The sequence below is a fragment of the Neocloeon triangulifer genome, unplaced genomic scaffold (assembly GCF_031216515.1).
Source record: "Neocloeon triangulifer isolate White Clay Creek 2 clone unplaced genomic scaffold, ASM3121651v1 ptg000001l, whole genome shotgun sequence".
NCBI lineage: Eukaryota > Metazoa > Arthropoda > Insecta > Ephemeroptera > Baetidae > Neocloeon > Neocloeon triangulifer.
In genome coordinates, this window is record NW_026775544.1 from 9,619,252 (window position 1) to 9,642,376 (window position 23,125).

General features: G+C 39.0%; 6 protein-coding genes across 10 annotated transcripts; 4 read left to right on the forward strand and 2 right to left on the reverse strand.

The window, feature by feature from the left end:
• The first annotated feature begins 637 nt into the window (after positions 1-637).
• On the forward strand, positions 638-2,488 carry LOC132194167 (uncharacterized). 2 transcript variants are annotated; one of them, XM_059615294.1, is made up of 3 exons: positions 638-755; positions 1,235-1,830; positions 2,071-2,488. In XM_059615294.1, exons 1-3 carry the CDS (start codon positions 735-737, stop codon positions 2,348-2,350), a joined length of 897 nt encoding a protein of 298 aa, XP_059471277.1. In that variant the 5' UTR covers positions 638-734; the 3' UTR covers positions 2,351-2,488. The 2 variants fall into 2 exon arrangements, with proteins under 2 accessions (XP_059471277.1, XP_059471286.1); XM_059615303.1 differs by having other exon boundaries at positions 2,086-2,485.
• A 1,120-nt stretch (positions 2,489-3,608) lies between these two features.
• LOC132193107 (synapsin) lies at positions 3,609-11,061 on the forward strand. The gene is made up of 9 exons (XM_059613500.1): positions 3,609-3,694; positions 5,130-5,207; positions 5,500-5,874; positions 6,173-6,458; positions 6,515-6,619; positions 6,681-6,886; positions 7,154-7,418; positions 8,061-8,286; positions 8,823-11,061. Exons 1-9 carry the CDS (start codon positions 3,609-3,611, stop codon positions 8,981-8,983), a joined length of 1,788 nt encoding a protein of 595 aa, XP_059469483.1. The 3' UTR covers positions 8,984-11,061.
• A 630-nt stretch (positions 11,062-11,691) lies between these two features.
• Positions 11,692-13,713, forward strand: LOC132196258 (histone acetyltransferase KAT8). Its single transcript, XM_059618780.1, has 4 exons — positions 11,692-11,855; positions 11,917-12,847; positions 13,038-13,282; positions 13,385-13,713. Exons 2-4 carry the CDS (start codon positions 11,957-11,959, stop codon positions 13,605-13,607), a joined length of 1,359 nt encoding a protein of 452 aa, XP_059474763.1. The 5' UTR covers positions 11,692-11,855; positions 11,917-11,956; the 3' UTR covers positions 13,608-13,713.
• On the reverse strand, positions 13,681-16,111 carry LOC132196243 (protein C12orf4). Of its 2 annotated transcripts, XM_059618769.1 has the most exons (11): positions 15,968-16,111; positions 15,683-15,902; positions 15,476-15,624; positions 15,241-15,422; positions 14,975-15,175; positions 14,756-14,923; positions 14,476-14,704; positions 14,234-14,354; positions 14,064-14,179; positions 13,884-14,009; positions 13,681-13,829 (listed from the first exon to the last, which is right to left on the reverse strand). In XM_059618769.1, the coding sequence occupies exons 2-11, from the start codon at positions 15,882-15,884 to the stop codon at positions 13,740-13,742; spliced, it is 1,584 nt and encodes a 527-aa protein (XP_059474752.1). In that variant the 5' UTR covers positions 15,885-15,902; positions 15,968-16,111; the 3' UTR covers positions 13,681-13,739. The 2 variants fall into 2 exon arrangements, with proteins under 2 accessions (XP_059474752.1, XP_059474744.1); XM_059618761.1 differs by having other exon boundaries at positions 15,683-16,074.
• Positions 16,112-17,157: 1,046 nt separating this feature from the next.
• Positions 17,158-18,874, reverse strand: LOC132205380 (histone H3.3A). The gene is made up of 3 exons (XM_059634403.1): positions 18,713-18,874; positions 18,028-18,318; positions 17,158-17,790 (listed from the first exon to the last, which is right to left on the reverse strand). Exons 2-3 carry the CDS (start codon positions 18,307-18,309, stop codon positions 17,662-17,664), a joined length of 411 nt encoding a protein of 136 aa, XP_059490386.1. The 5' UTR covers positions 18,310-18,318; positions 18,713-18,874; the 3' UTR covers positions 17,158-17,661.
• Positions 18,875-19,325: 451 nt separating this feature from the next.
• LOC132205366 (RING finger protein unkempt) lies at positions 19,326-23,082 on the forward strand. Of its 3 annotated transcripts, XM_059634383.1 has the most exons (13): positions 19,326-19,416; positions 19,471-19,536; positions 19,592-19,801; positions 20,122-20,308; positions 20,444-20,549; positions 20,797-21,281; positions 21,608-21,752; positions 21,817-21,918; positions 21,973-22,103; positions 22,156-22,326; positions 22,385-22,540; positions 22,605-22,766; positions 22,825-23,082. In XM_059634383.1, the coding sequence occupies exons 2-13, from the start codon at positions 19,475-19,477 to the stop codon at positions 22,858-22,860; spliced, it is 1,953 nt and encodes a 650-aa protein (XP_059490366.1). In that variant the 5' UTR covers positions 19,326-19,416; positions 19,471-19,474; the 3' UTR covers positions 22,861-23,082. The 3 variants fall into 3 exon arrangements, with proteins under 3 accessions (XP_059490366.1, XP_059490357.1, XP_059490374.1); XM_059634374.1 differs by having other exon boundaries at positions 19,396-19,536; XM_059634391.1 differs by having other exon boundaries at positions 19,396-19,536; positions 21,973-22,055.
• Positions 23,083-23,125: the final 43 nt, after the last annotated feature.

Consider the following 23,125-nt stretch of genomic DNA (forward strand, 5'->3'; position numbering starts at 1 on the left):
TCCAAAACATGTAGGGCAGTGTATATTGTATTTCCTATGAAAAAATAAAATTACTCTAAAACCCATCAAGGAAATTTCGTCTTAAAATCAATCACAGCAAATATAAGCTGGAGGATTAATTAAAGAAAATAGAATAGCCATAGAGGATTTATTAATTTACTTAAAAGAAATAAGAAAACACGTAAAAAAAATAGAATTTTTTGTTATATTTCAATTTTATGAAATTAAATGCAACTTAATTAATGCAATTTACTCTTTAATTAAAAAAAATAAAGTTTTTAATGTTGAAAAAATGTTTGGTTCATTTGGCAAAAGTAAGAATAATGTGGCCAGAAACGAGCAATTTTCGGCGAGAAGAATTTCGAAACCCTGAGAAATTCCCGCAAGGCGAAAGTCGCTTCTTTTCGCAATAATCTGCAGATGTATGAAAAGCTTTATTTAAATATGATAAAAACAAAAACAACAATTTACAAGATGATACGCCAGTGCCACGTCTCTGCGTCTCACAGTGCAATTATAGGCGAAAAGTTCCCCCAGCATCAGCCGAGGTACACAACTTTTGCCACGCTTGAGGCGTCCGTGTAATTAAGGCAGCGGTGGCGGTGGCGGCGGCGGCGGCGGCGACCTCGGTGAACGCCACCTCCCATGCCGCCCCCGACCCTTAAAAGGAACAGCGAGATGAGGCGGCTCGCCTTTTAAAGTACTGCAACCACAGTGATAACAACGTTGACAACATGAAGCTCCTCGCCGCGCATGTAAGTTCAGATTGGAAATTTTTAATTATAAAAAGTGAAACTGCGAACGGACAAGAAATAGAATATAGTGAAATTCTACATACAACGAAATTAAGTTAATATTGAAAATAGATTCTATATCATATATTAATATAAATTAAATTCATTAATGCTAAATATATAAATAAAAATTACTCTTGAAAATTTTTAATTTTTAGATTTAAAAAAAAATTAACAAATCTATCAATTATAGCATAATTATAGATTCTACTTTTATTTAATTAGAAAAAATTTTTAACAATTATTTTATCTAAAATAATTTAAATGTTAAATTTATTTAACTTTCCGGTTGTTACTCTTGTATCACATTTATTCACAAGGGGGTTCGATAATAATTATACCGACTTAAATTAAAAGATACTTCCTTAACCTGAATTATGTAAAAATGAAAGTTGTTACAATTTGTTAAATAATCGTACACATTTTTCACTTTTTCTTAGGTACTGATGTGCATGACACTGCATGTTATGGGTGCCGACGTGGCCTCAACTACCGTGACCCCAACGGTGACCACCCCTGCAGCCTCGGACAAGAAACGCGAAGCCCTCTTTGCACGCAATGACTACGCGGCGCCCGGCGGCTATTATAACGGTGGTGCAGGCACTGGAGGCTACAACAGTGGAGGCTACAATGGTGGAGGATACAACAATGGAGGCTACAACGACTACCAGAGTAGAAACTACGGAAGCGCTGGCTATGGAAGCGGAGGCGCTGCCGGAGGGTCACTTGGGGGCGGCTACTATGATAAATACAACACCTACGGCGGTGGAGCCGGTGGCGGCTACGGAAGCGGAGGGGTTGGAGGGGGATATGGAAGTGCAGGCTACGGAAGCGGAGGCTATGGCTCCGGGGGCTACGGAAGTAGTGCCGGATACGGAAACAATAATTATGGAAGATATGACCAGTATGGCAGCGGCTACAACAGTGGTGGATCGGGTGGATATGGCACTGGCTACTCCAACAATGGATACGGCACCGGATACAGCAATGCTGGCTATGGCGGTGCCAACAATGCTGGAGGAAATTACAACAACAGGTGGGTTAGAAATATTTATATTTTTAATAAATTAAAATTAACTCAAAATTTTAGTTAAAAATAAAATATTTTTAATTTTATTTATAATTCTAGTGCGTGTATATTTTTTCCGATTCAATTTTTTTTTAAATTTCATTCAAATGTAGTAAACGATACGAAAAAAATTCTCATTAATTAAAAAAAATACATGATTATAAATTTTAAGATTTTTATCAATAACTCAATTGTAAGGATTGATAGATGTGACTTTTCAAGGTACAATAACGACAATGGTCGCTGGGGAGGCTATGGAAGCGTGGACACGTGGCGAGGCAATGGATACAGCAACAATAACAACTATGGAGCCGGCGACAATTGGCGCTACAACGCGGGCTCCAACTACGAACGACCCTACAACAGGGACTACGTCGATTACTACACTGGTGGTGGCGGTTGGGTCAACACGCGGCCAGTTGGCAGCTCCAGCTACATGCACGGGGGCAACTACCAATATCAACCCCAGCAAGGGTACCTGGGTTGAACCCGCCGATTAAATTATTTTGCAACCAAAGAGAACCACGCTTGAGATTGTACAAAAACAAGACATAAGCCGAGAACTCCAATAAAATTAAATTTCGTAGATATCATAAGTAAATCAAATTTAATTATTTTTTTGTCGTTTTTATTTCAAATACCTTTGATTAAATATACACTGAACTAAAACCAAATCCTTTCATAAATCATAAATCTGAATAATCAGTTAATTACAAAAGGAGGCGAAATTACAGAATGAATATTTTAATGTGATCAAGGTATGCGTGTTGCATATGTTTTAAAATGTATTTGATGCTGCTAGACAAAATGCATTAAGAAAATAATAGCTTCTGCGTTTTTCTTTAAGATTTTAGCAAATTTTACTAAAGCAAAACAACTGAATACATCTTTTTTTCTTTTGTTAAATTTAATTGGCCGAGAATGTACAATTCAACTCTTCATATAAGAAATTATTCTTCCTACTAAAAGTATATAATATTAAATATTAATTATTTAAAAATTTTTATATTTGCCTAAATTTTATTTTGGCTAAATTTAGGATCATTTTCTCTACTTTTATGTTTATTTGCCCCTTTCTACACAAGACTCGCGAATTCATCCATAAATCATTCAAAGCGGTAAACTTCTGCAGACTCTTTAGAAAATGAATTTTTCTGCCATAGAATGAAATGAAGCGTATACATATGTATAAATTCAACCTCGTGTCAGTCTCTCTACCCTATCACAATCAGACTTGATTTCAATGACTTTTATATGCCCCGCCGTCTCGTCTCCCTTGGCGTGTTCAATAAAAACCACCGACCCACACATCAATATTAATGCTCAGAAATAAATTCCAGCAGCTCGTAAAATGTTATGAGAACAAGTACAAACTACGAGTTGTTGCACTTGATGACATTTGAAATAAATACTATACATATTATCTTCCTTGTATTGTTATGCGTAAGTACTTCTAGCATGAATAAAGCGATCAACTAAAATCAATAGTTTACGTATATATCATATCAATCGTGGAGATCAATTAGATGTAGCAAGAGATAGCGAAACAATTTTAAAAAAATAATGCTCAAAATTTTGTAACTATATTTATTTGAAAAACCTAGTTTTCACTGATATTTTTATTCAAGTAGGGGAAACGCGGAAATAAGGGGAGTTTTCGCGCAGAGTGTTAGTTGCGGGGGTGTACGCTACAGAGCGCTAAGGGTGGTGGATAATAGTATTGAGCGGTCACATGACCCATTGAGATGTGGAGTCTTGGTATCGATCTCGGCGGCAGTAAGAGTGCAGCAGCCAACTCTCCACCACCGCTACCCTCACCGACGCTCTTCAGGTGAGATAAAACGCTCAATTTGAGCACCTGGTGCCTCGCCAGTCCCACCCTGGGGCTCGCGTGAGGGCCCTTGTGACGACCGCGTGAGGCCCTCGGGGGCTGTTTTCACTTTTTCCGCGGGAAATCCCTGTTTCGTTTCGCCTTTCGGGCCGCGCCTTTCTCGTGTGTGGGTGCACTTTCGCGGAATTAAATCGCCGATTCTGAGCATGGAAAAGGCGTTTTCCAGCTTCCAAGCTGGAACTTATTGTTTCATTGCCGCTCTCGTCAAGAGCAAAAGTGAAGAGAGCACGCGGTCAAGAGCCCGATCGTCAGACTACAGAGAGAGACTCTTTGCACAGAGGTCAACGATCTCTCCCTGCGCAAGACTTTGAGCATATATGCAAAACTCGTATGATACTATTTCTTATTATTATTATTTTTTCTCTTTTGACAGTATGAATGGAGACTATGTTTTTTTATTAACGCGCTTTTTGTGCGCCGGGTAACCGAGGGGAAAATCATGCTGTGCATAGTTGAGTGAGCGCACCAGGCGAGATTTGTAGCAGAGATATGCGCGGACGAAAATCAATAAAACGGCATGTCCTCTCTTTCTCTCTCTCCGTCGCTCATATACACACATATATGAAAAAGGGAAAAACCAACAAGGGCTGGTTAATACGCAATCGGCTTACTAGGTTGACCCAAAAAAAGTGCGTGCGACCATCCGAATCTGGCTCTGCTTGTGTAATTAAGCCCGTGTGTTAAACAACAAAGTGGCATGATGGGACAGATTACAACCCGAAGTGCTAAAGAATATAATAAGCGATCAATTAATTAACTAATTTCGTGCCTAATATTATAATGATTTAATATGTGGACTGTTGAAAATCCTTTTTTTCTCAATTTAAAAAAATAAAATGTTGCATTTTTGGCCAAAATTTAAGTCGAAAAAGTTATAATGTGAGGTTTTTGTAAGCAAACGAGTCCTTTCCTTGACTCTAAGCGAGAAAGTCAAAGTAAAAAAATCTTTTACCACAAAAACCGTGTTAATTGAATTTTAGCTTCATTATTTTCAACTTTTTCTGTTCAACTTTATGCATAACTTTTGCTGCAATTTTGCTGATTCAAGGACTACAATTTTGAATGGAAGACCAAATAAATACAAATTTTTGCCCAATTTTGCAAGATTCTTCCTCAGAATGAAGTTTGAAGCTTATTAATAAAAATAAAAATAATGCGTTTTTACCAGTCTTTGCCGTAACCATGTATTTTTTCGCTTTGAAATTATGCAGCCCAAGATAAAATTGTTTTGTGATTCCGCCACCGCTTAGAACACTTAAATTTGCATAACAAAACCAAGAGGGCTTCAAATGAGAATGTCTATACATACATGCCATTAACCAAATTTTCTTCCTTTGCCGCAGCTCTAAAGGAGCCGTATTTAGCCCGAGACCAGTCCCAAACCAGCCGTCACCATTTCTTTCTCAGTCTTCAAGCAGTCCTTTGCCACCAATGTCAATTACTTGAAGAGAAGGTATTTAATTTCTTTTCATTGTTTTTAAATCTTGAGAAATATTAAAAAAAATTATATGTAGAACTTATAAGTTGTTCAGTAGCATTTCGTTTTCCTGAAGGAATTTTTTTTGCAAAATATGTAATAAACATTTTTCACACATTTTCAAAAATTATACCCTGCTATAATTCTTGTAAAGAGAAGTCTCTTAAAATGCTTATTAGAAGTTACAAAGCTCACAAATCGCGTCAAGTAAACAGAAAAAAGCAGTATTTTTATGCAGTCAGCTGAAATTGTTGTACCAAAATTGAAGGTTCTCCTCGGGGGACCTTTCCTCCGAGTTTGACGATGAGGGCGAGGTGCAGCAGGTCCCACCAACTGCCCAATCGCAGGCCCCTCCAACGGCCCAGCAGGCGGCTGCCGGTGTCTCGGGACCCGCCGCTCCCCAACAACAGCAGCAGGGCGACCTGAGCCTCAACCTGCGACCAAGCAGTCGCACCACCAGTGCGCCCTCGTCCCCCGCCAAGACCAGGGAGAGTCTGCTGCAGAGGGTGCAATCCCTGACGGGACAGGCCCAGGAGAGAGGAGCGGCCATCCTGAGCGCAGTGCCTGGAGCCTCGATAAGGCCCTCATACAACAAGGAGCGCTGCTTCACCCTGCTAGTCATTGATGACCAAAACACCGACTGGTAAGATTCAAAATAAAAATATTAATAAATTTTTTTTAATTTGCTGAAATGACGACTTTTGTAGAATAAATAATAGTTTAAAATAATAAAGTATAATTTTACAGAATTTTTTATTATTAAAAAGAAAAATTAATAAAGAGAGGAAAAAGTAACAATAACAATTAAAAAAACAAATAGGAGAATCAGACTATACTTCCAACATTGCGCCGCTCTCTAAATTCAAGTCTGATATATACCCAGAAATGGAGAAAATTAAATGGAAATTAAATTACTTTAAGTTTCTTCTGGTTTATTCTAGGTCTAAATATTTCCGAGGAAAGCGTTTGCACGGCGATTATGACATTCGAGTGGAGCAGGCGGAATTCCGCGAGTTGTCTCTGACCGCGAGCGCCGAAAGCGGGTCCATGGTGTCAATGGCCGTGTTTCGGAACGGCACCAGGGTCGCTCGTTCCTTCAAGCCGGACTTTGTGCTCGTGAGACAGAACCTCCGAGACGCTGGCGAAGACTACAAGAACCTGCTGCTTGGCTTCAAATTCGGCGGCGTGCCCGCCATCAACACCATCAACGCAATTTACAATTTCCAAGTAAAATAATTAAACTCGCTTGAAATATTGATTTTTACTAACTTTTTGCCGTCAAGGACAAGCCTTGGGTGTTCGCGCACTTGCTGCAAATCCAGCAGCGTCTTGGCAAGGATAACTTTCCGCTGATCGATCAAGTGTATTACCCATACGCTCGGGACATGGTGAGTGCACCTGGGATTGTCATAGTGACTCGCGCAATTCAACTCCTTACGGTTTTCGCAGCTAAGCTCATCCCGCTACCCCGTGGTATTCAAAGTGGGCCACGCGCACAGCGGCCTCGGAAAGGTCAAAGTTGAGACGCCATCGGACTTCCAGGACATGGCCAGCGTCGTGTCCGTGGCCGGCACCTACTGCACCACTGAGCCTTTCATCGACGCTAAGTACGACATCCACATCCAGAAAATCGGCCAAAACTACAAGGCATTCATGTAAGTTTCAATTTTCTTGCTCAATTTAAAAATTTAATATTCGTGCTTTTATTAATTTTAAATTATATTGCTGCTTTAATTTTAATTATTGTACAGTGGTTTGTAAACTTGCAAATTTAACCCCTGAACCAAAAATTGATTAAGGAGTAGATTAAAGACTCTGACCCAAATATTTTGACAGTATAGAAAATTGCCTCTTTCACCCTCCTCCTTTCAACTCTTTCTTAGCCTGCGCCTAATTAATTATGTATTCCACTCACGCCACAGGCGTAAATCGATCTCGGGCAACTGGAAAACCAACACCGGCTCGGCCATGCTGGAGCAAATTCAAATGACTGATCGCTACAAGTCGTGGATTGACGCCGTGTCCGAGATGTACGGTGGCCTGGACATCTGCGCTCTTGAGGTGGTGGTCGGCAAGGACGGCCGCGAGTTCGTCATCGAGGTCAACGACTCGGCACTCAGTCTGATGGGCGACTCCCAGGAGGAGGACAGGAGACACATCGCCGACCTGGTTGTCTTCAGAATGCAGGTAAGAATTAATAAAAACGCAGAGAATTATCATTATCTGCACAAAAAAGTAAATAAATGTAAACAAAGAATAAACATTATTTTTCTTTGTCAGTTTTAATTAATTATAATTAATTTTTTTAACAATCCTACTCAGCATCAGCTTAAAATTTCTTTTTAACTCTTAATGGGATTTGTCTCCTATTTGATCTTTGACCTTTCAACGCAAGCACACAGAAACAGCAAACAGTCTGATGCTATCTAAAGTTTTTGCCATTTTCATCAATAACGAGATGGGAACCAATAGTGCTTTCAGCCGCTATATAGACGTCAATGATGGACCATAAATAAGTTTCTAGTCTCCTCCACCTTTATCATGTCACGAAGTTATCAAATTATCTCTTCTCAACGACTGTAGTTTAGCGCTGATTGGCATGTCATAAAAGGAGGCCAAGTAAACTTGGTTTTAAATGGGAAGCTCAACTGCAATTCGATTAAATTACTTCAATTTTTAACATTCAATTTGAAATAAAATTAGAATCATGTATTAAAAATGAATAAAATAAAAGGATGTTTTATTTTAATATTTAATTCAACAATTTTATTTATAAAAATTAATTGAATTGAATTACTTATCATTTGCATTCAATATTTAATTTTGCAGAGTGCCACACGACCTGCCAACCAGGGTCCTCCACAACAGCCTGCGCCAAAACTTCCAACACTGCCCTCGGCAGGTGCAATCGCGCCCCCGATTCCGCAGCGCTCATCTGTCTCTAGTCAGGGCGCGATGTCGCCGAACGAAGAAAGGGCGGCCCTAGGACTGAGCACCGACTTGCCACCATCGACCTCTCCGGGCAGGGAGCCTATTCAGCGCCGCGATTCTCAAGGTAAATAGACTAGCTGCTGCCGTTTATGGCCAAAACAGAGAGATGCCTCTTCAAAGCGAAGGAGGCACTCTTTCATCTCACTTAGGGCCATCAACCCTCGTCAGAAACAAAGCGGCAGACAGGGCTAGAGAGAGTTATTTTTGCCTTTCCGTTCTACATTGTGTCTTGCATATCATATTAAATCTTGCTGAAAAAAATTACATTTTACTTTTTTCAATGAAGTTAGGACGATGTGTGTTGCTTTTACATTCTTTTATTTTTAAGATCGCCTCTCCGTCAAATGATCATGGACAGAAATTTGTTTCCGTAAATTTTGCATAATTTTCATGATAAGAAAATAATCGCGTGCAACCAGCCTTGTTTAGCTATTGCAATAAAAATTTTATTTTAAATAGTGCGATCGTCTAATTTTTGAATTTTAATTATTGCAGATCGCTTTTTTGCAAGTTCGTGAAGTTGATTATAAAATAAATAAAAAACTGATTTTTTTTTATTCATGAATATTTTTTTAATGAGCGACTGAATTTTTGTTTTAGCCTCTCAGTCAAGCAATATCAGCAGCGTGTCCGGTCAGAAGGACGGCAGCAGACCTGCGTTTGGACGTCAGGGCAGCCAGCAGCAGCAACCAACGGACGACAACGAGGACACAATGAAGAACCTGCGCAAGACGTTCGCTGGCATCTTCGGTGAGATGTAAAAAAACGACCGGGAGACAATATACAAAAGTCATGTAATACCACAACAACACTAACTAACATTCGTATGTATGAAAATTACTATCATGTTCTTTGAAGCTGCTAGAGGAAAACATAGTCCCATTTTATTAGGGTAGATGTCTTGTAGCGCGGGGTTGCGAACGGATCAAAGTCGCCATATCAGAAATGATTTAAAAGGAAACAGCACAATCTGGAGCACATCCAAAGGAAAAAATATCAGACATCAAAGCCGAAATTCTAATTAAAAGGTTAAAGCATTTCATAATATTTTATAAAATTGAGTTTTCAAAACTGCCAAATGAATTTATGAATTTTTATCCAACTTTCACTTTTTAATTAAACATGTACTCCGGGAAAATAATCTCTTAGATATATTAATAGTTCAAAAGAATGGCAATAAAAATGTGTAACTATTGTATTAATACAAAAACTGGAGGTGACAACAGAAATTAAAACAGACACTATCGAACGGGCAGTGCACCATTTTATGTAAAAAAATTACAACGAAACGGACTGTTTGTGAAAATTGGAGTTGGAGATATTAAAAGACGAGAATTAATAATTCCACGCGTAGGCGGACTGTTTAAGTCAAATTATCAGCCCCAATGTCTTCTTATGTGAGATGGAAAAGGAAGACTTTTTCAAAATCTCCTCGCAGCCCCTCATAACATATTAGCGCGGATCATTCCAAACGAAAATTGAAGAAAAAATAAAACAAATCGCAACCAAGAATAAAAAAAATAACCGCATAGCATTATACATAACATAATCCACGAAACGTTAAATGTGTGTAAAGAAAGGGAAAGAAAAAATGAATTAATCGCGCATATATATTGACTCGCTCTCAGTCGTTCATAAATAACACAAGTTATCATGTATGAAAATGAATGGTGTTTAATAAACAATAAATAATTATTGATGTGCTTGGAATTTCCGTTAATGTAACTGCACACGTGTACATGTGTGTATGGTTTTGTTGAAAACAAAAAGCTTAAAAAAAGCAAGGGCAATTGATTAAAATAAGTATATATGTGTACATGACGTTGTTCTTTTACCTCTGTGATAATTAATTATCAACAACAATTATTGTGTTGATTCTTATCAGAAGTGTGAAACTTTCTGCTGATGTTGACGTTATATTTTCACCCTCACCCCCGGCGAGTGGATCTATTCATTGAATAATTATTAAAAATTAAACAAAATATGTGAGTAGCGAAAGTTGAAACTTAAAATATTATGTAATTGTTGTTGTTTATTACAATTATTATTATACCTGCTGACAAATTTGAGTTCTTCGGTCCAGAAATTTTAAAAATCTGGAACAAAAAATTTTTTTTTCTTAAATTTAAATTTCCAGATCAAAATAACAGTTTTGATAAAACTGAATTGAGATAGTTGAAAAATAGTCTTTTTTTGGGTCCAGATTTTGAAATTTCTAGGCAAGACCTCACCAAAATCCAATATAATACTATACGCAAGTTGTAAAAATGCGTAGAAACTGAAAAGGAATGGTTTCAGTTTGTTTATAACGATGCAATTATTATTGTAATGGACAATTTCTGACGCGTGACGATATTTGATGACGACTACAAAACGCTCTTCTCTATTGATCTCTCTCAAACTAATGTTAAATAGTTTTAGTGCTGAAATATAATTGATCTCAAATGATTCTCTAACGATTAAATACGCAAGCAAACATACCAAAGATACAGGAATGCATTTTGGCGTAGGCAGGCATAAAAAAAAATATATGGGCCTAATTAAATAAACTAAAAATTCAAATCAGACGTGAATTACAGCTGAACATTTGCATTAAAATATATTTTTCTGCTGTGTTCATGAATGAGCTAAAAAATATAAAAATAACTAAAATCTGATTTAGTTGGTTGAGCAGCTCAAAACACAATAATAATAAAAAAAAAAGCAGAAGAAGAAGAATGTTCGCACCCGCCTGCGCCCATAATTAGATGTGAAAAAAAGGCACACTGATACAATAAAAAAGACAAAAATAAACCGCGCATATAATTTTATTTTTATTTTGCAGAATAATTTATTCATGATCGCGGGTTGTTTCCTGTTGTTTTAATTAAAAAATGGCATTCCTCGATGGGTATTGTGAGTCGTTGATTGTTTTTATATAAAAAGCAATATATCCTGCTCCAATATTTCATGAGCCTGCTATCGAAGGCCGAGAGAATAATCTGCCGAAAGGAAATTTACTACATACCGTAAAATTAATTTAAGGAGGTGTTTTTTTTGATGTAGCCAAAAAAAGTGATTGTGTGATTTTTGCTCATTAAAAAAAAAACGGCAGTATCTGGAGTCAGAAGGGTTAAAAAAAAAATGCAAAGTAAAAGCCGCCTTATTTTGCTATCGCTATAATTTTCTAAATTTTCTCCTCTTATATTTTTAAAGAAATGATAAAATTTTGAGCAAAATTTATTGGGTCATTTAGAAACAAAACCTTAATAGTTTGACATAGTAAATGAGTTCAATTTAAAATTAATTTTTGTTATTATTATTATATTATTATTATTATTATCGCTGTCTTCCACTACCATGATGAGTCATCATGATATGAATCACGTCGAGCGAAGTGAGGAAACGCCTGCGAGTTAGGCAGCGCCGGCTTGTTCGCAGTCGCGCCCTTGAACGGTGGTACGGGTGGGCGGCGCAGAGGGCAGCACAGTCTATGAACGCAGCGTCGCACCGTCGCAGTGGAGAGATTTAATTATTAATTTTCTGGGGCACTCACTCGCGATTCGACCCGATAACTATAACTACGCCTCGCAGACCGGCTTCTGCGAATTTCCCGGCCGCTTCACGCCCTCGCCTCGCCTCTCCTGCAACCTGGTAAGTATTTGCGCCCAGTGTTAGTCGAAACTCTCCGAATAATTGTGTTTTTTTCGCGCAGAACTCTCGAGAAAGAAAAAAAAGCGGCGGCGTTCGGAGGGATGATGCAACGCCGAGTGAGCAACGCTAATGAGTCCAAGACGGAAGCGGCGGCACCGGCGCGGCACCTCAGCGTGCAGTCGCCCCAGGGCAAGGAGTCGACGGACAACACCGACTCGGACTCGGTCGAGGAGATGCCGCTGGACATCGGCAACAACTACCTGGTGCGGCGCGCCGACAACAAGTGGCACCCGGCCGAAATCATCCAGGCGCGCTTCAACGAGACTGAGTCCATGTACGAGTACTACGTGCACTACGAGGGCCTAAACAGAAGACTGGACGAGTGGGTGGCTAAGGACCGAATCATGAACTCCAAGTTCCAGTTGACGGACAAGGAGCAGGTCAGCGTGATGAGCAGCGAGGCCACCATCGAGGACCAGAGCGGCCGCAAGGTCACACGCAACCAGAAGCGGCGTCACGACGAGATCAACCACGTGCAGAAGACCTACGAGGAGATGGACCCAACCACGGCCGCCCTCGAGAAGGAGCACGAGGCCATCACCAAGGTCAAGTACATCGACCGCATCCAGTTTGGCAAGTACGAGATCGACACGTGGTACTTCAGTCCGTACCCTGAGGAGTACGGCAAGCAGAGCAAGCTGTACATCTGCGAGTTCTGCCTCAAGTACATGAAGCTGGAGAAGACGTACCGCTACCACATGAGCGAGTGCACCAGCAGGCAGCCCCCTGGCAAGGAGATCTACCGCAAAGGGCCGCTCAGTGTGTTTGAGGTTGACGGCAGGGACTTGAAAATCTACTGCCAAAATCTCTGTCTGCTGGCAAAACTGTTCCTCGACCACAAAACGCTCTACTTCGACGTCGAGCCTTTCCTCTTTTACATTCTCTGTGATGTTGATAAACATGGTGCCCACCTCGTTGGATACTTTTCAAAAGTAAGTATTATTGTTACAAACATCGAAATCGTTTGTTTTTAAATTAATATTAATGATTTAGCTAAATTTTGGCTATTGCAATCATAATTTTGCAGCGAACATGTCAAATAATTAAATTAAAATTTTAATAAAAAAAAGTCAAATTATTCAATTAAATTTTAAAATATCATATTCTAATTTATCATTGCAGGAAAAAGAGTCACCAGATGGAAATAACGTCGCCTGTATATTAACACTCCCTCCGTTCCAACGAAAAGGCTTTGGCAAGCTACTCATAGCATTCAGTTACGAACTTTCCAAACGAGAAAAACTGGTCGGGAGCCCAGAAAAGCCTCTCTCAGATCTGGGAAAACTCAGCTACAGATCCTACTGGTCGTGGGTACTTCTAGAAATATTGAGGGACTTTCGAGGGACCCTTTCAATCAAGGACCTCAGGTATGAATCAAAGAAAATTAAAAATTGCTCCTTGATGAATTGAACCTTTGTAGAAATAATTATTGAATCAAATAATTTTAAACTTTTTGTTTCGATTTGCAGCGAGATGACCTCAATCACCCAAACAGACATAATTTCAACGCTACAAGCGATGAACATGGTCAAGTACTGGAAGGGCCAGCATGTCATATGTGTGACGCCAAAACTGGTTGACGAACACGTCCGATCCAACCACTACAAGAGACCACGGATGTTGGTAGACACATCGTGCATGTCGTGGACGCCACCCTACAAGCAGCCCCCAGTCAAGATGGCCAAAAAGTGAATGCATTTCATGTGTTAATTAACGTTGCTTAAAGAAGTGAGTTCGTCATTTGTTAGGATGGATAAAGGAATTATTAAAACTATATAGTATCTCAGTGGATGAGTAATAGTGCTTGTATTTATTCTTGTATTTTCACTTCCCGGTAAATTTCAAAGGGTTTGATACTCTGAAAATGCTTGACAGCATCAAGCACAGATTCTTGAAGAGGTTCTCGGATATGCCCTAAATCATATTGTGAAATGAGATTTTTTAGGTGTGGAAAAAAATGTGAATTACTTCTGGAAGGACAAATTGAATTGTTTTCAGTTCTGATCCTCCCCAGCTTGCAGTCTCAATCATGAAACCTTTGATGCATTTGAAAACAAGCTCTGCCCTTTTAGTGCACCACACCACCGTCATTTCCTGTTATCAAAATCAATAATTCTAAATTGTGAGCAAATTTTTGCAAATCACCACCTCTGACATTTCGTGGACTAGAAGCAGTGGAATGGTCAAACAAGTTATGTCATAAGCACTGGATGTCTTCAATATGTTTCTCAAGCCAAGAATAATAGGATTTCTGGATGTCACATCTATTTTTTTTAAGCATGATTATTATTGTTGACTCTTGGTCCAATTTAATTTACCTGACATCACTGAATCATCACTCAGAATGTGATAAACAACATGAGCCTCAGCAAGACTAGAGTGTTTTGTTATGTAGCAATCACCAGGCTGCAAATTTCTACGAATGGCACCGCTTTTGTTCTGGAAATAAGATAATTTTTCTTATCGCAATGTTGTGTTCAAAACTGAAAAAAGGCAGCTTTTTATTTTTCAACCAAGTTAAGCCTGGTTTTAATTTTAATGAGTATTAATAAATACTTACGTCATTATTCTGGAGCCTCCATTCCACGGCTTGTCTGGCCTGAGACGTCAAGCTCTCGAGTTGGTGCTCAACAGGCAAGAAATGCAACTCTGTTCCATTTTGGCAAACATCTCGAAATGCGGCAAAAGAGGCGGATGTCGCCGGTGAATGGCAGTCCGTGAAAAAAACCAATCCTTGTAATTCGTTTGAGTAGAGAGACAGTGATGTGTGGATGCGCTGAGTTTGGCCCCTGGAATGATTTATTAATTTTTTTCTGGGAAGCATTTAATGCAATACTCACGGACAATCACAAAGAGCAAGAATATCACTAGCAAGAAGTCGCACATTGTGCATTTGCTTCATTTGGGAGCCGAGGTGTATTGTGAAGCTTTCCTGCATTGTTGGCGCCGATTGGTTTGAGGGCGTCGGAGCTTTTCGAGCAACTTCCTCTATTTCTGGCCACAGGGATCTATTGAAGGTTAATTTAATAATAATTGAGAGATGAAAATAAATAAAGTACAAATTTTGATCAGGCTGGGCCTGTTGGCTGAGACCAACGAGCCAAGCCCTGGCCTCTCTTCGTTGCGTTGTTTTTAACGAATCCAAACGACTTTCCCACTGGACGTGCAGCATCTCTTTGTGCTCCAGATGCGAATTAGCCAGTGAATTTATTTGATCCTCCGACAAACTCTCTATAGCCTGATGCATTTCTCTTTCTTGCCTAAGAAAATAATTAAAAAAACAATTTATATATCCCTCTTTTGGATACAACAATTTTCAACACACTTATATGAGAGTTGGTTGATTTCTGCATCTCTGAGCGTGACCATTTGACTAACTTGGGCAGACATGGCTTCAATTCCCTTCAGAACTTTGTCCAGCATTGGAGAATGGACGAGCTGGTGGTACGCTTCGGCAAACAGCTCTTCGTCAGACATTGCTGTCGGACTGCAGTACTGTGTGACTTCCTAGAAAATATTATTTTTTATTGTGCATTTTCCCCTCCTTTATGCAAAAGTACCGTTTTATAGGAAATTTCCCATTGCTTCACAAGTGCATCAATGTCGGAGTTTTTCTGCTTAATGGTATTAGAGACCAATTCATCAGCTAGACGATCCTGCTCAATTTTTAGCTTCTCCTTCACAAAATTTTGTATATTTTCAATCAGAACTGAAAAAAATTTTTCAATTATTATTTTTAATAAAAAAAAAATATATAATATCTTCACCGTCGTATATGTAAAACGGAGGACGAAGTGTAGAAATCAGTCGGTAAGCCAGCTCGGGTGCCGAATCCTTAAATGGAATCTGCAAGTTGGTCTTCAGCTCGTAATGATAATCTGGTGCTGAGGGTGCAGGAAATTTCATGATGAATTCGGTGTCAATTTTGTGATCTTGATCCTTTGCTGCATTATTACTATGCGAATTCATTTTTGTCTATGTAATTTCCTGCTTTCAAAATATCATCAATGAACGAATAATTTATGTTTATGTTAGTATTTCTGGCTTCTGACTTGGAAAATAAACGTAGACGAAACTTCAAACAAATTGCAGTAAAATTCTCACAGTCAGTGATAATAACACCTGTTTATCATAATTATATATTAACGCCCTTGTTTATTTTGCTGCCAATTCATCGCCCTCGCACCACATGCCGCCGCCATCTGTAGGTCTCCAGCGGATGCACAAGGCGATCTCTCATGGGTTGCGGGAAATGGCAGCGTCGGCAGCGGTATAGCAAAAAATAGGATCCTAAAGGATAATTATCATAATTATCTTTCTTTCATTAATAATATAATTTGTAATACAATATTCTTGGCGCTTGCTGAAATCTTCTGAGATGCGCCAAAAATTATCCACCTCTTGAATGCGCCAATTATAATGGCATAATTTCATTAATTTCTTTTGCAAAATTGTATAATATTGATTTAATTTAATGACGAGAAATATGTGAATACATTTTTATACCCTACTCCGTTTCAGCTCTCATTTAAAATTAATTTTAACGAATTTTATAATAATTGTTCATAAATAATTTTGCAATCTGAATGTTTATATCACGGCACATTCAATTATTGACTAATAATTAATTAAATGGCCTACTTATTATTTCACTGAATGAACTTCAATATTTAAAAATTGTATGCGTACACTTCCAAAAGGCATGCATGTATTTATTTTTAAAATTTTGTCACACTCCCGCCCATGAGTCAAACGATCACAATTAATTTATTTATTGGACTTTAGTTGAATTTATTTTTCCATTAGCGTGGGTTCACTCTTTTAAGTAAACGTAAAATTTCCCTCGCGGAAAAAGTAGAAACATAACTCACGAAGTCTTCAAGGATGTAAGAAAGATTTGCAGATATGCCTGTGCAGGTCACCATGACAGTGGCAGAGCACCCTAGCTATAAATAACATGACGATGGTACACTGTCATGGCAACCAGCCACTCAGCTCCTCTCTTTAGAAGCCTAGAGAGCATGATGACGTGTGTTATGGAACTTGTTTAATGCCGGTTAGGTCAGGCCAAGGATATGAATGATGCTTGGGTCAGGTCTTATCTATTTATAATGGCAGCTCATGAGTGCAGCGTCAAAGCATTCTGTGCCTTTTTTTCCAACTCAAATTTGAATACCAAAATTTAGAAACAATATATTTATGCAGATATGTAATAAAAAGGTATAAATTGAAATTAGCTCCATGATTTTACACTATGTTAGATGCAAATATTTTATTGACACCAAAGGAATACATACAAAAGGTTATACAATGTTTTGAGGGAAACTTCATTCAACTATTGTTCTTGTAATTTTGTCTTTAACGACAACTCCAATTTTGAATTGGAAGGCATCCTGTCACTCGCAGCATACTCAAACCCTTGAAAATGTTTTATCTGTCCTTCCGCAACACTTGGCTATGCTTGCAGTGCAGTGTTCAAGTACATGCCTTCAGGGAAACAAAAATCATTTGCGCTTTTTTACCTTAAGAGATCATGAAGTTATGGAAAAACATTAATTCATGAACCTTTATCAACTACTACATTTAAAAACACAATGCAAGTCTTCGTGTTAAGAGTCCCATACTGTCATTTTTGTGAACAGGCCGATGATGAACTCGTTATTAAATGCCTTCGCGCAACTCTTCTTCCACTCTTCTTCGTCAGATGAAACGATATAATTATGATGCAAAATGACACTCCTTTAATCTAAGCTCTCTCTCCTCGAATACGACGGGCCAATTGGATGTCCTTTGGCATGATTGTGACACGCTTGGCGTGGATGGCGCACAAGTTAGTGTCTTCAAACAGGCCAACCAGGTAAGCTTCACTAGCCTCCTGCAAATGCAAATATACAATTTGAGTAAATTCACAAATTTAATACTTAAAAAAAGTTTTATGAATAATTTAATCAGGGTATTAACCGGTATTAACCATTAAAATATGATTATTTATTTAATAGATTTGACACTGAAAAGTAAGTTGGTAAAATAAAAGTTTAAATAAATTACCAATTAATTAACGGTTTTTCCATTTTTTTTAACTTTCTAGAATTTTCCTTCAAATTATGCGTACCTGAAGGGCACCGATGGCCGCGCTCTGGAAGCGGAGATCGGTCTTGAAGTCCTGAGCAATTTCACGCACCAAGCGCTGGAACGGCAGCTTGCGGATCAGCAACTCGGTGGACTTCTGGTAACGCCTGATCTCACGAAGGGCGACAGTACCAGGTCTGTAACGATGCGGCTTCTTCACGCCTCCGGTGGACGGGGCGCTCTTACGGGCAGCCTTGGTGGCCAGCTGCTTACGAGGAGCCTTTCCTCCTGTGGATTTACGGGCGGTCTGCTTTGTACGAGCCATGGCTTACGACTGAAAACGAAAAAATTCAACTTAGCAAATGGCAGCGAATGAAGAATGCTTGAAAAAATGCTCTAAGGTGACGCACGATAAATTCGCCGAAAGAATGACAAGCGCGCGTAAGAAAACAAGCCACGTTTGGCGCCAAAAGTTATATTGAGTGAATTAGTCGAAGGATTCGGCCGATATGTAGAATAAGAATATTTTAAAATGAACGGCGATGGCTATGATAATGTCGAGAATTCTGATTTGGGCCGTTATTGCATCATGGGAAAGTGATTGTTTACATCGGCCGCCTGATCACGGCAAATGGGACACTCGAGCACAACGATTTTAGAGCAAATTCGGCCTTATTTTAGGGATGTACAGGGAAAATTGCAAGGGGAAGATTGTATTAGATACGTACTGATTGCGTCCTTGGTAGAAAATAACGACTTGATTCCAAAATTCGGGATTATTACAGGAGATTCCGAATTTCCAGAAATTCCTTACTCGCTCAAGACAACTATGAAAAGCGTACTGACGCTGATTGGCGTTCGCCGCTGAGCGCGACCTGTGATTGGTCAGAATAAAAGTCTCTGTGATTGGTTGACGTCACGATCCTAGCAGAGCGTCATTGGTCATATTAAGACGTTTTGCTATTGGCCGAAACACGTCAAATGCTGGGGCCGTTGGGGGCAAATTTGGAGGGAATATCAAGGGGTCATTAGGCGAATTTCGAAAAATGGTCATTTTATTAAAAATATTAGTTTGGGGTTGGAATCAGAAGTGAGTAAATGAAGCAATTAAAAAATTGACGTTCTAGAGGTTTTGAGACGACTGAAGAGACAGAAGTGTAATTATAACTTTAAAATTCCATTAGAAAAATTGAGGATAAATTGAAATAAATTAAAAACAGCAACAGTAAAAATTCACCATTGCGATCAACGTAAGGAGAAAGAGAAACTTCTCTCTAGTTCTCTGTTCTAAGGCGCAGACAAAACCGGTTAATACATTTTTTTAAACCGGTAGTTCTGAGGTCACCGACAGCCACGTACGCGGGCTTTTCCATCAAACATGTGGTTGACGTGACGACAACCGGTTTATGTGAGACAGCACGCTGCGCCATGTGTATGCGCAAACAGCTTTGCTTTAATAATTTGTTGTTATGTGATGTGATGATAGTTCCATGATGCCGTCTGAGCAGAAATCCATGGTCGGAATTCAAACTGAGAAGCCTAATCACTACACGTGAGTTAATCCGTTGTTTTTCACGCGCAGAATTAAAGTCAGATTTCCCGTGCAGGTACTTGAAGGAATTTCGAGTGCAGCAATGCACTCTCTTCCTGCAGCATAAGTGCACAAATCACAGGCCTTTCACATGTTTCAAATGGCATTTTAATAATCAACGCCGTCGACGGCCAGTGAAGAGGAGAGACGGTAACTTCAACTACAGCCCAGATAATTATTGCACCAAGTACGATGAAACCACGGGAATTTGCCCAGATGGAGACGAGTAAGTCTATTTGTTTGGGTAGCGTGTTTCGCGCGCCATGTGCTTTTTGTTGTTTAGTCCGACCAAGCGTCCTGCCAATTTCTTAATCGGACGATTTGCTCCTTCAAAAAACCTCTTAAAGTACACACTGATGTGCTAGGAATACATCTATTTGAATTTCTCCACAATTTAGTGGTGGAAATTGTCAAAATAGCGCTATTGCGTCGCTTGCTTAGTAACAGTGTGACTTTTCTTTTAAAGTCTTTTGAAGTTAAAATGTGGGCCCCATTTATGATTCTGCCTTATCTTATTTTTGTTCTTGACCTTGGCTTTATTTCCAGTTGTCCACTGCTGCATAGAACTGCTGGAGACACTGAACGCCGTTACCACCTCAGATATTACAAGACCTGCATGTGTGTTCACGACACAGACGCTCGAGGATTTTGCGTGAAGAATGGGCCCCATTGTGCTTTTGCACATGGCACCCATGATATGCGGCCTCCTGTTTATGATTACAGGGAGTTAATGGTAAATAATTTAACAACAAATTTTTAGACAAAGTATCCATGGATCATAAATTTTTCCTTAACATCCTTATCTCTTATTTAAACCTATTAATTTCTTGAAAAGTCTGATTTTTTTATTCAAATTTATTTGTTTCAGTTGTTAGAGGCTGCCGCTGCTGAAGAGGCTGATAGTTCAGGAAAAATGTACCCCAACATGCTAGACAAGGAAAAGAACCAAGTAAATGAAGACCCCAAGTGGCAAGGTATGTACACAAAGTACACCAGTCATTTTGAATATTAAAAACCAATTAAAAACACTCAATTTATTATTAATTTTCTTAATTCGTCCATACTGACTTTCTTTTAAATGGTAAAAAAAATTTTATGAAAGAAATGGAATTGTTGGATAAAATGGTACCACCAAAATTTTAAAAAATTTGCGACCTAAAAGAACATCCTCTGTAGTGAGCCTTGGTTAACTTTGTTTATTTATACCTTTTTTGTCTTTAGACACAAACTACGTGTTGGCTAATTACAAAACTGAGCCATGCAAGCGCCCGCCACGCCTATGCCGGCAGGGCTATGCTTGTCCCCAGTATCATAATCTGCGTGACCGCCGCCGCAACCCTCAGCTGTACAAGTACCGCTCTACACCTTGTCCAAGTGTCAAGCAAGGCGATGATTGGGGCGACACGAGTTTGTGTGACGCTGGCGACGACTGCCACTACTGTCACGCCCGCACTGAGCAACAGTTCCATCCGGAGATATACAAGTCGACCTTCTGCAATGATGTTCAGCAGAACAGTCACTGCCCTCGAAGCGCTTTTTGTGCTTTTGCTCACGGAGATGGCGAGATGGCCAATGCGCGCAATGTAATCGACATGCTGAACACCAAGCCAAAATTGGCAGACATCATGTCCTCCGTGTTACCCAACAGCAACGGGTGCGAAGTTAGCGAGGAAGAAGGCAGTCTTTCTCCAGAAGAAGTGGCTTTGGTAATTTTTTTTCAATTCATTTGTCAATTTCAATTTGTTGTTTCTTATTTATTTCTTTTGAAATATAATCAAATTAAACAATTCTCATGCTCTCCTTTCACACTGGGCTGATTTGTAAAAGGACGACGACTGTGTTATTATTTGCACAAAAAGGGGTTCTTAGTTCTTATGTTATAATGGCCTTTGATGCTTAGTAGTTTAGCACTTACGTCTTCTAGAAATAGTTCCATTCAGAAAGGGGGTAGACAATAATTATTAAAAAAGATTTGCATTGCCACATACTTAATGTTTATTTAGGCAAAGATATTAATTCAGTTTTCTTTCAGCATAACTTTGAAAAACCGAGGCACAACATCAATGCAATTGGAAAAGAGAAACACGCATTATTCACTCCTTTCATAAGTTCCGGAATGAACTTTGTGTCTGGAAGCTCCCTTGCTCCTGGCTTTGAAAAATCTGATCCTCTTTTAGGTTCGTATATTTTGTTTCTTGTTATATTCCAGAACAAATCTCGTCATAAATTTTTTTTCCACAGGGCATTTTGACAGTTTGTCTCTCAAGCCGTACAACATGGGTAAATCTAATGACAGAGACTTGGACTCGCCTAACTCAATAGCACAAGGCTTAACATCAAATTGTAAATTTTCTTGATTTGTTTCTGTGTCGGTTTTGATCAAAAATGTTGCTGCAGTGTTAGGAAGTTCTGCGCCAGTGAATATCCCGACAAGATCAAGAATGGAACTAGGTTCTCTAGCATCGCCATCTTCTCCAAATGTACGTTTGCTCTCAGGAATTGGACCATTCCATGAATCTTTAGAAGAAGTGTGTTTTTCTATAGAAATGACTAAAAATCTTTATATCTTTTCAATTTCAGAACTCTTTCTTTGGGGATCCTATGGGCAAGAGCAAAATAGGTAGTTACCCATCTGCATCTGGTAACCTGTATAGCTTTTCACCTCCAGCGAATCCAGCAATAACTCGGCCAACATCCATACCTCCAAACTCGATGGGATCCATGCATTCAAAAATTTCAGAAACAAATGATGTAATTTTTTTCCATTTTGTTGGTTTTCATTTACTATCTTCTTGATTTATTATAACAGATGAAAAAGGTGCAAGAAATGGCCAGTCCTAACCGTGCAGCAATAGTAACCTGGGAAGAACGAATTGCTCAAGCTAGAGTAGCGTGTGAGGCTTGGAAACAAGAGGCTGAAGATAGCAAGATCAAAGCGAAAATGGCAAATCAGCAGCGAGATGACGTGAGTTGCAATCAAATTGGTAAGAGGGGGCAAAGTAAATACACATGTGTTTCAATAATTGCAGGCTTTGATGCAAGTAGCGACGATGAATCAGGAGTTGGAAAAGATGAAACAAGATCCATTCTTAGTTGCACTGAATAGGCAGTCTGATTTAAAGAACTTCCCTATGCATGTATTACAATCACTGCACGCAAGATTGAAAAGAGATTTGGATGAAATTAGCCGCGTAAGTTTTAATTTTCTAATTGTTGTTAAGTATTTTTACCGAAAATGCTCCTTCATAGGTCATTGGAGAGAAATGTATGGATATCAAGACGTGATGCATCATAGAAATGGCAATTTATCACACCGATGAGATAAGCATTCAATATCCTATGAACTAACTAACCGATATAAATTTATACTTTTTATCAAAAAATAGAGGAATTATTTTTAATTTGATATCAAATTTTTAAATTTATTTTAAATATCCCGATTTGTACTACGCGGACATTATATCTCTTTGGATGATAGTCCCAATAAAACTAAATTTTCTCTCAGTACGAGCTTAATTATTATTTGCATGGAACGCCTGAATGAATATGA

Coding starts and splice junctions, on each gene's coding strand:
- LOC132196243 (XM_059618769.1), bottom strand. CDS start 15,884: ATGAATTCGCATAGTAATAATGCAGCAAAGGATCAAGATCACAAAATT. Junction 14,924..14,974: donor GCCCAGCCTGATCAAAATTT/GTACTTTATTTA, acceptor AACCTTCAATAG/ATCCCTGTGGCCAGAAATAG. Junction 14,355..14,475: donor GGAGGCTCCAGAATAATGAC/GTAAGTATTTAT, acceptor TCTTATTTCCAG/AACAAAAGCGGTGCCATTCG.
- LOC132196258 (XM_059618780.1), top strand. CDS start 11,957: ATGATGCAACGCCGAGTGAGCAACGCTAATGAGTCCAAGACGGAAGCG. Junction 12,848..13,037: donor TCGTTGGATACTTTTCAAAA/GTAAGTATTATT, acceptor TTATCATTGCAG/GAAAAAGAGTCACCAGATGG. Junction 13,283..13,384: donor CTTTCAATCAAGGACCTCAG/GTATGAATCAAA, acceptor TTCGATTTGCAG/CGAGATGACCTCAATCACCC.
- LOC132193107 (XM_059613500.1), top strand. CDS start 3,609: ATGTGGAGTCTTGGTATCGATCTCGGCGGCAGTAAGAGTGCAGCAGCC. Junction 5,208..5,499: donor GTCAATTACTTGAAGAGAAG/GTATTTAATTTC, acceptor CCAAAATTGAAG/GTTCTCCTCGGGGGACCTTT. Junction 8,287..8,822: donor TCAGCGCCGCGATTCTCAAG/GTAAATAGACTA, acceptor TTTTTGTTTTAG/CCTCTCAGTCAAGCAATATC.
- LOC132205380 (XM_059634403.1), bottom strand. CDS start 18,309: ATGGCTCGTACAAAGCAGACCGCCCGTAAATCCACAGGAGGAAAGGCT. Junction 17,791..18,027: donor CGGCCATCGGTGCCCTTCAG/GTACGCATAATT, acceptor TTGCATTTGCAG/GAGGCTAGTGAAGCTTACCT.
- LOC132205366 (XM_059634383.1), top strand. CDS start 19,475: ATGATGCCGTCTGAGCAGAAATCCATGGTCGGAATTCAAACTGAGAAG. Junction 19,537..19,591: donor GAGAAGCCTAATCACTACAC/GTGAGTTAATCC, acceptor TTTCCCGTGCAG/GTACTTGAAGGAATTTCGAG. Junction 22,541..22,604: donor CAAATCAGCAGCGAGATGAC/GTGAGTTGCAAT, acceptor CAATAATTGCAG/GCTTTGATGCAAGTAGCGAC.
- LOC132194167 (XM_059615294.1), top strand. CDS start 735: ATGAAGCTCCTCGCCGCGCAT. Junction 756..1,234: donor TGAAGCTCCTCGCCGCGCAT/GTAAGTTCAGAT, acceptor ACTTTTTCTTAG/GTACTGATGTGCATGACACT. Junction 1,831..2,070: donor GGAGGAAATTACAACAACAG/GTGGGTTAGAAA, acceptor AAGGATTGATAG/ATGTGACTTTTCAAGGTACA.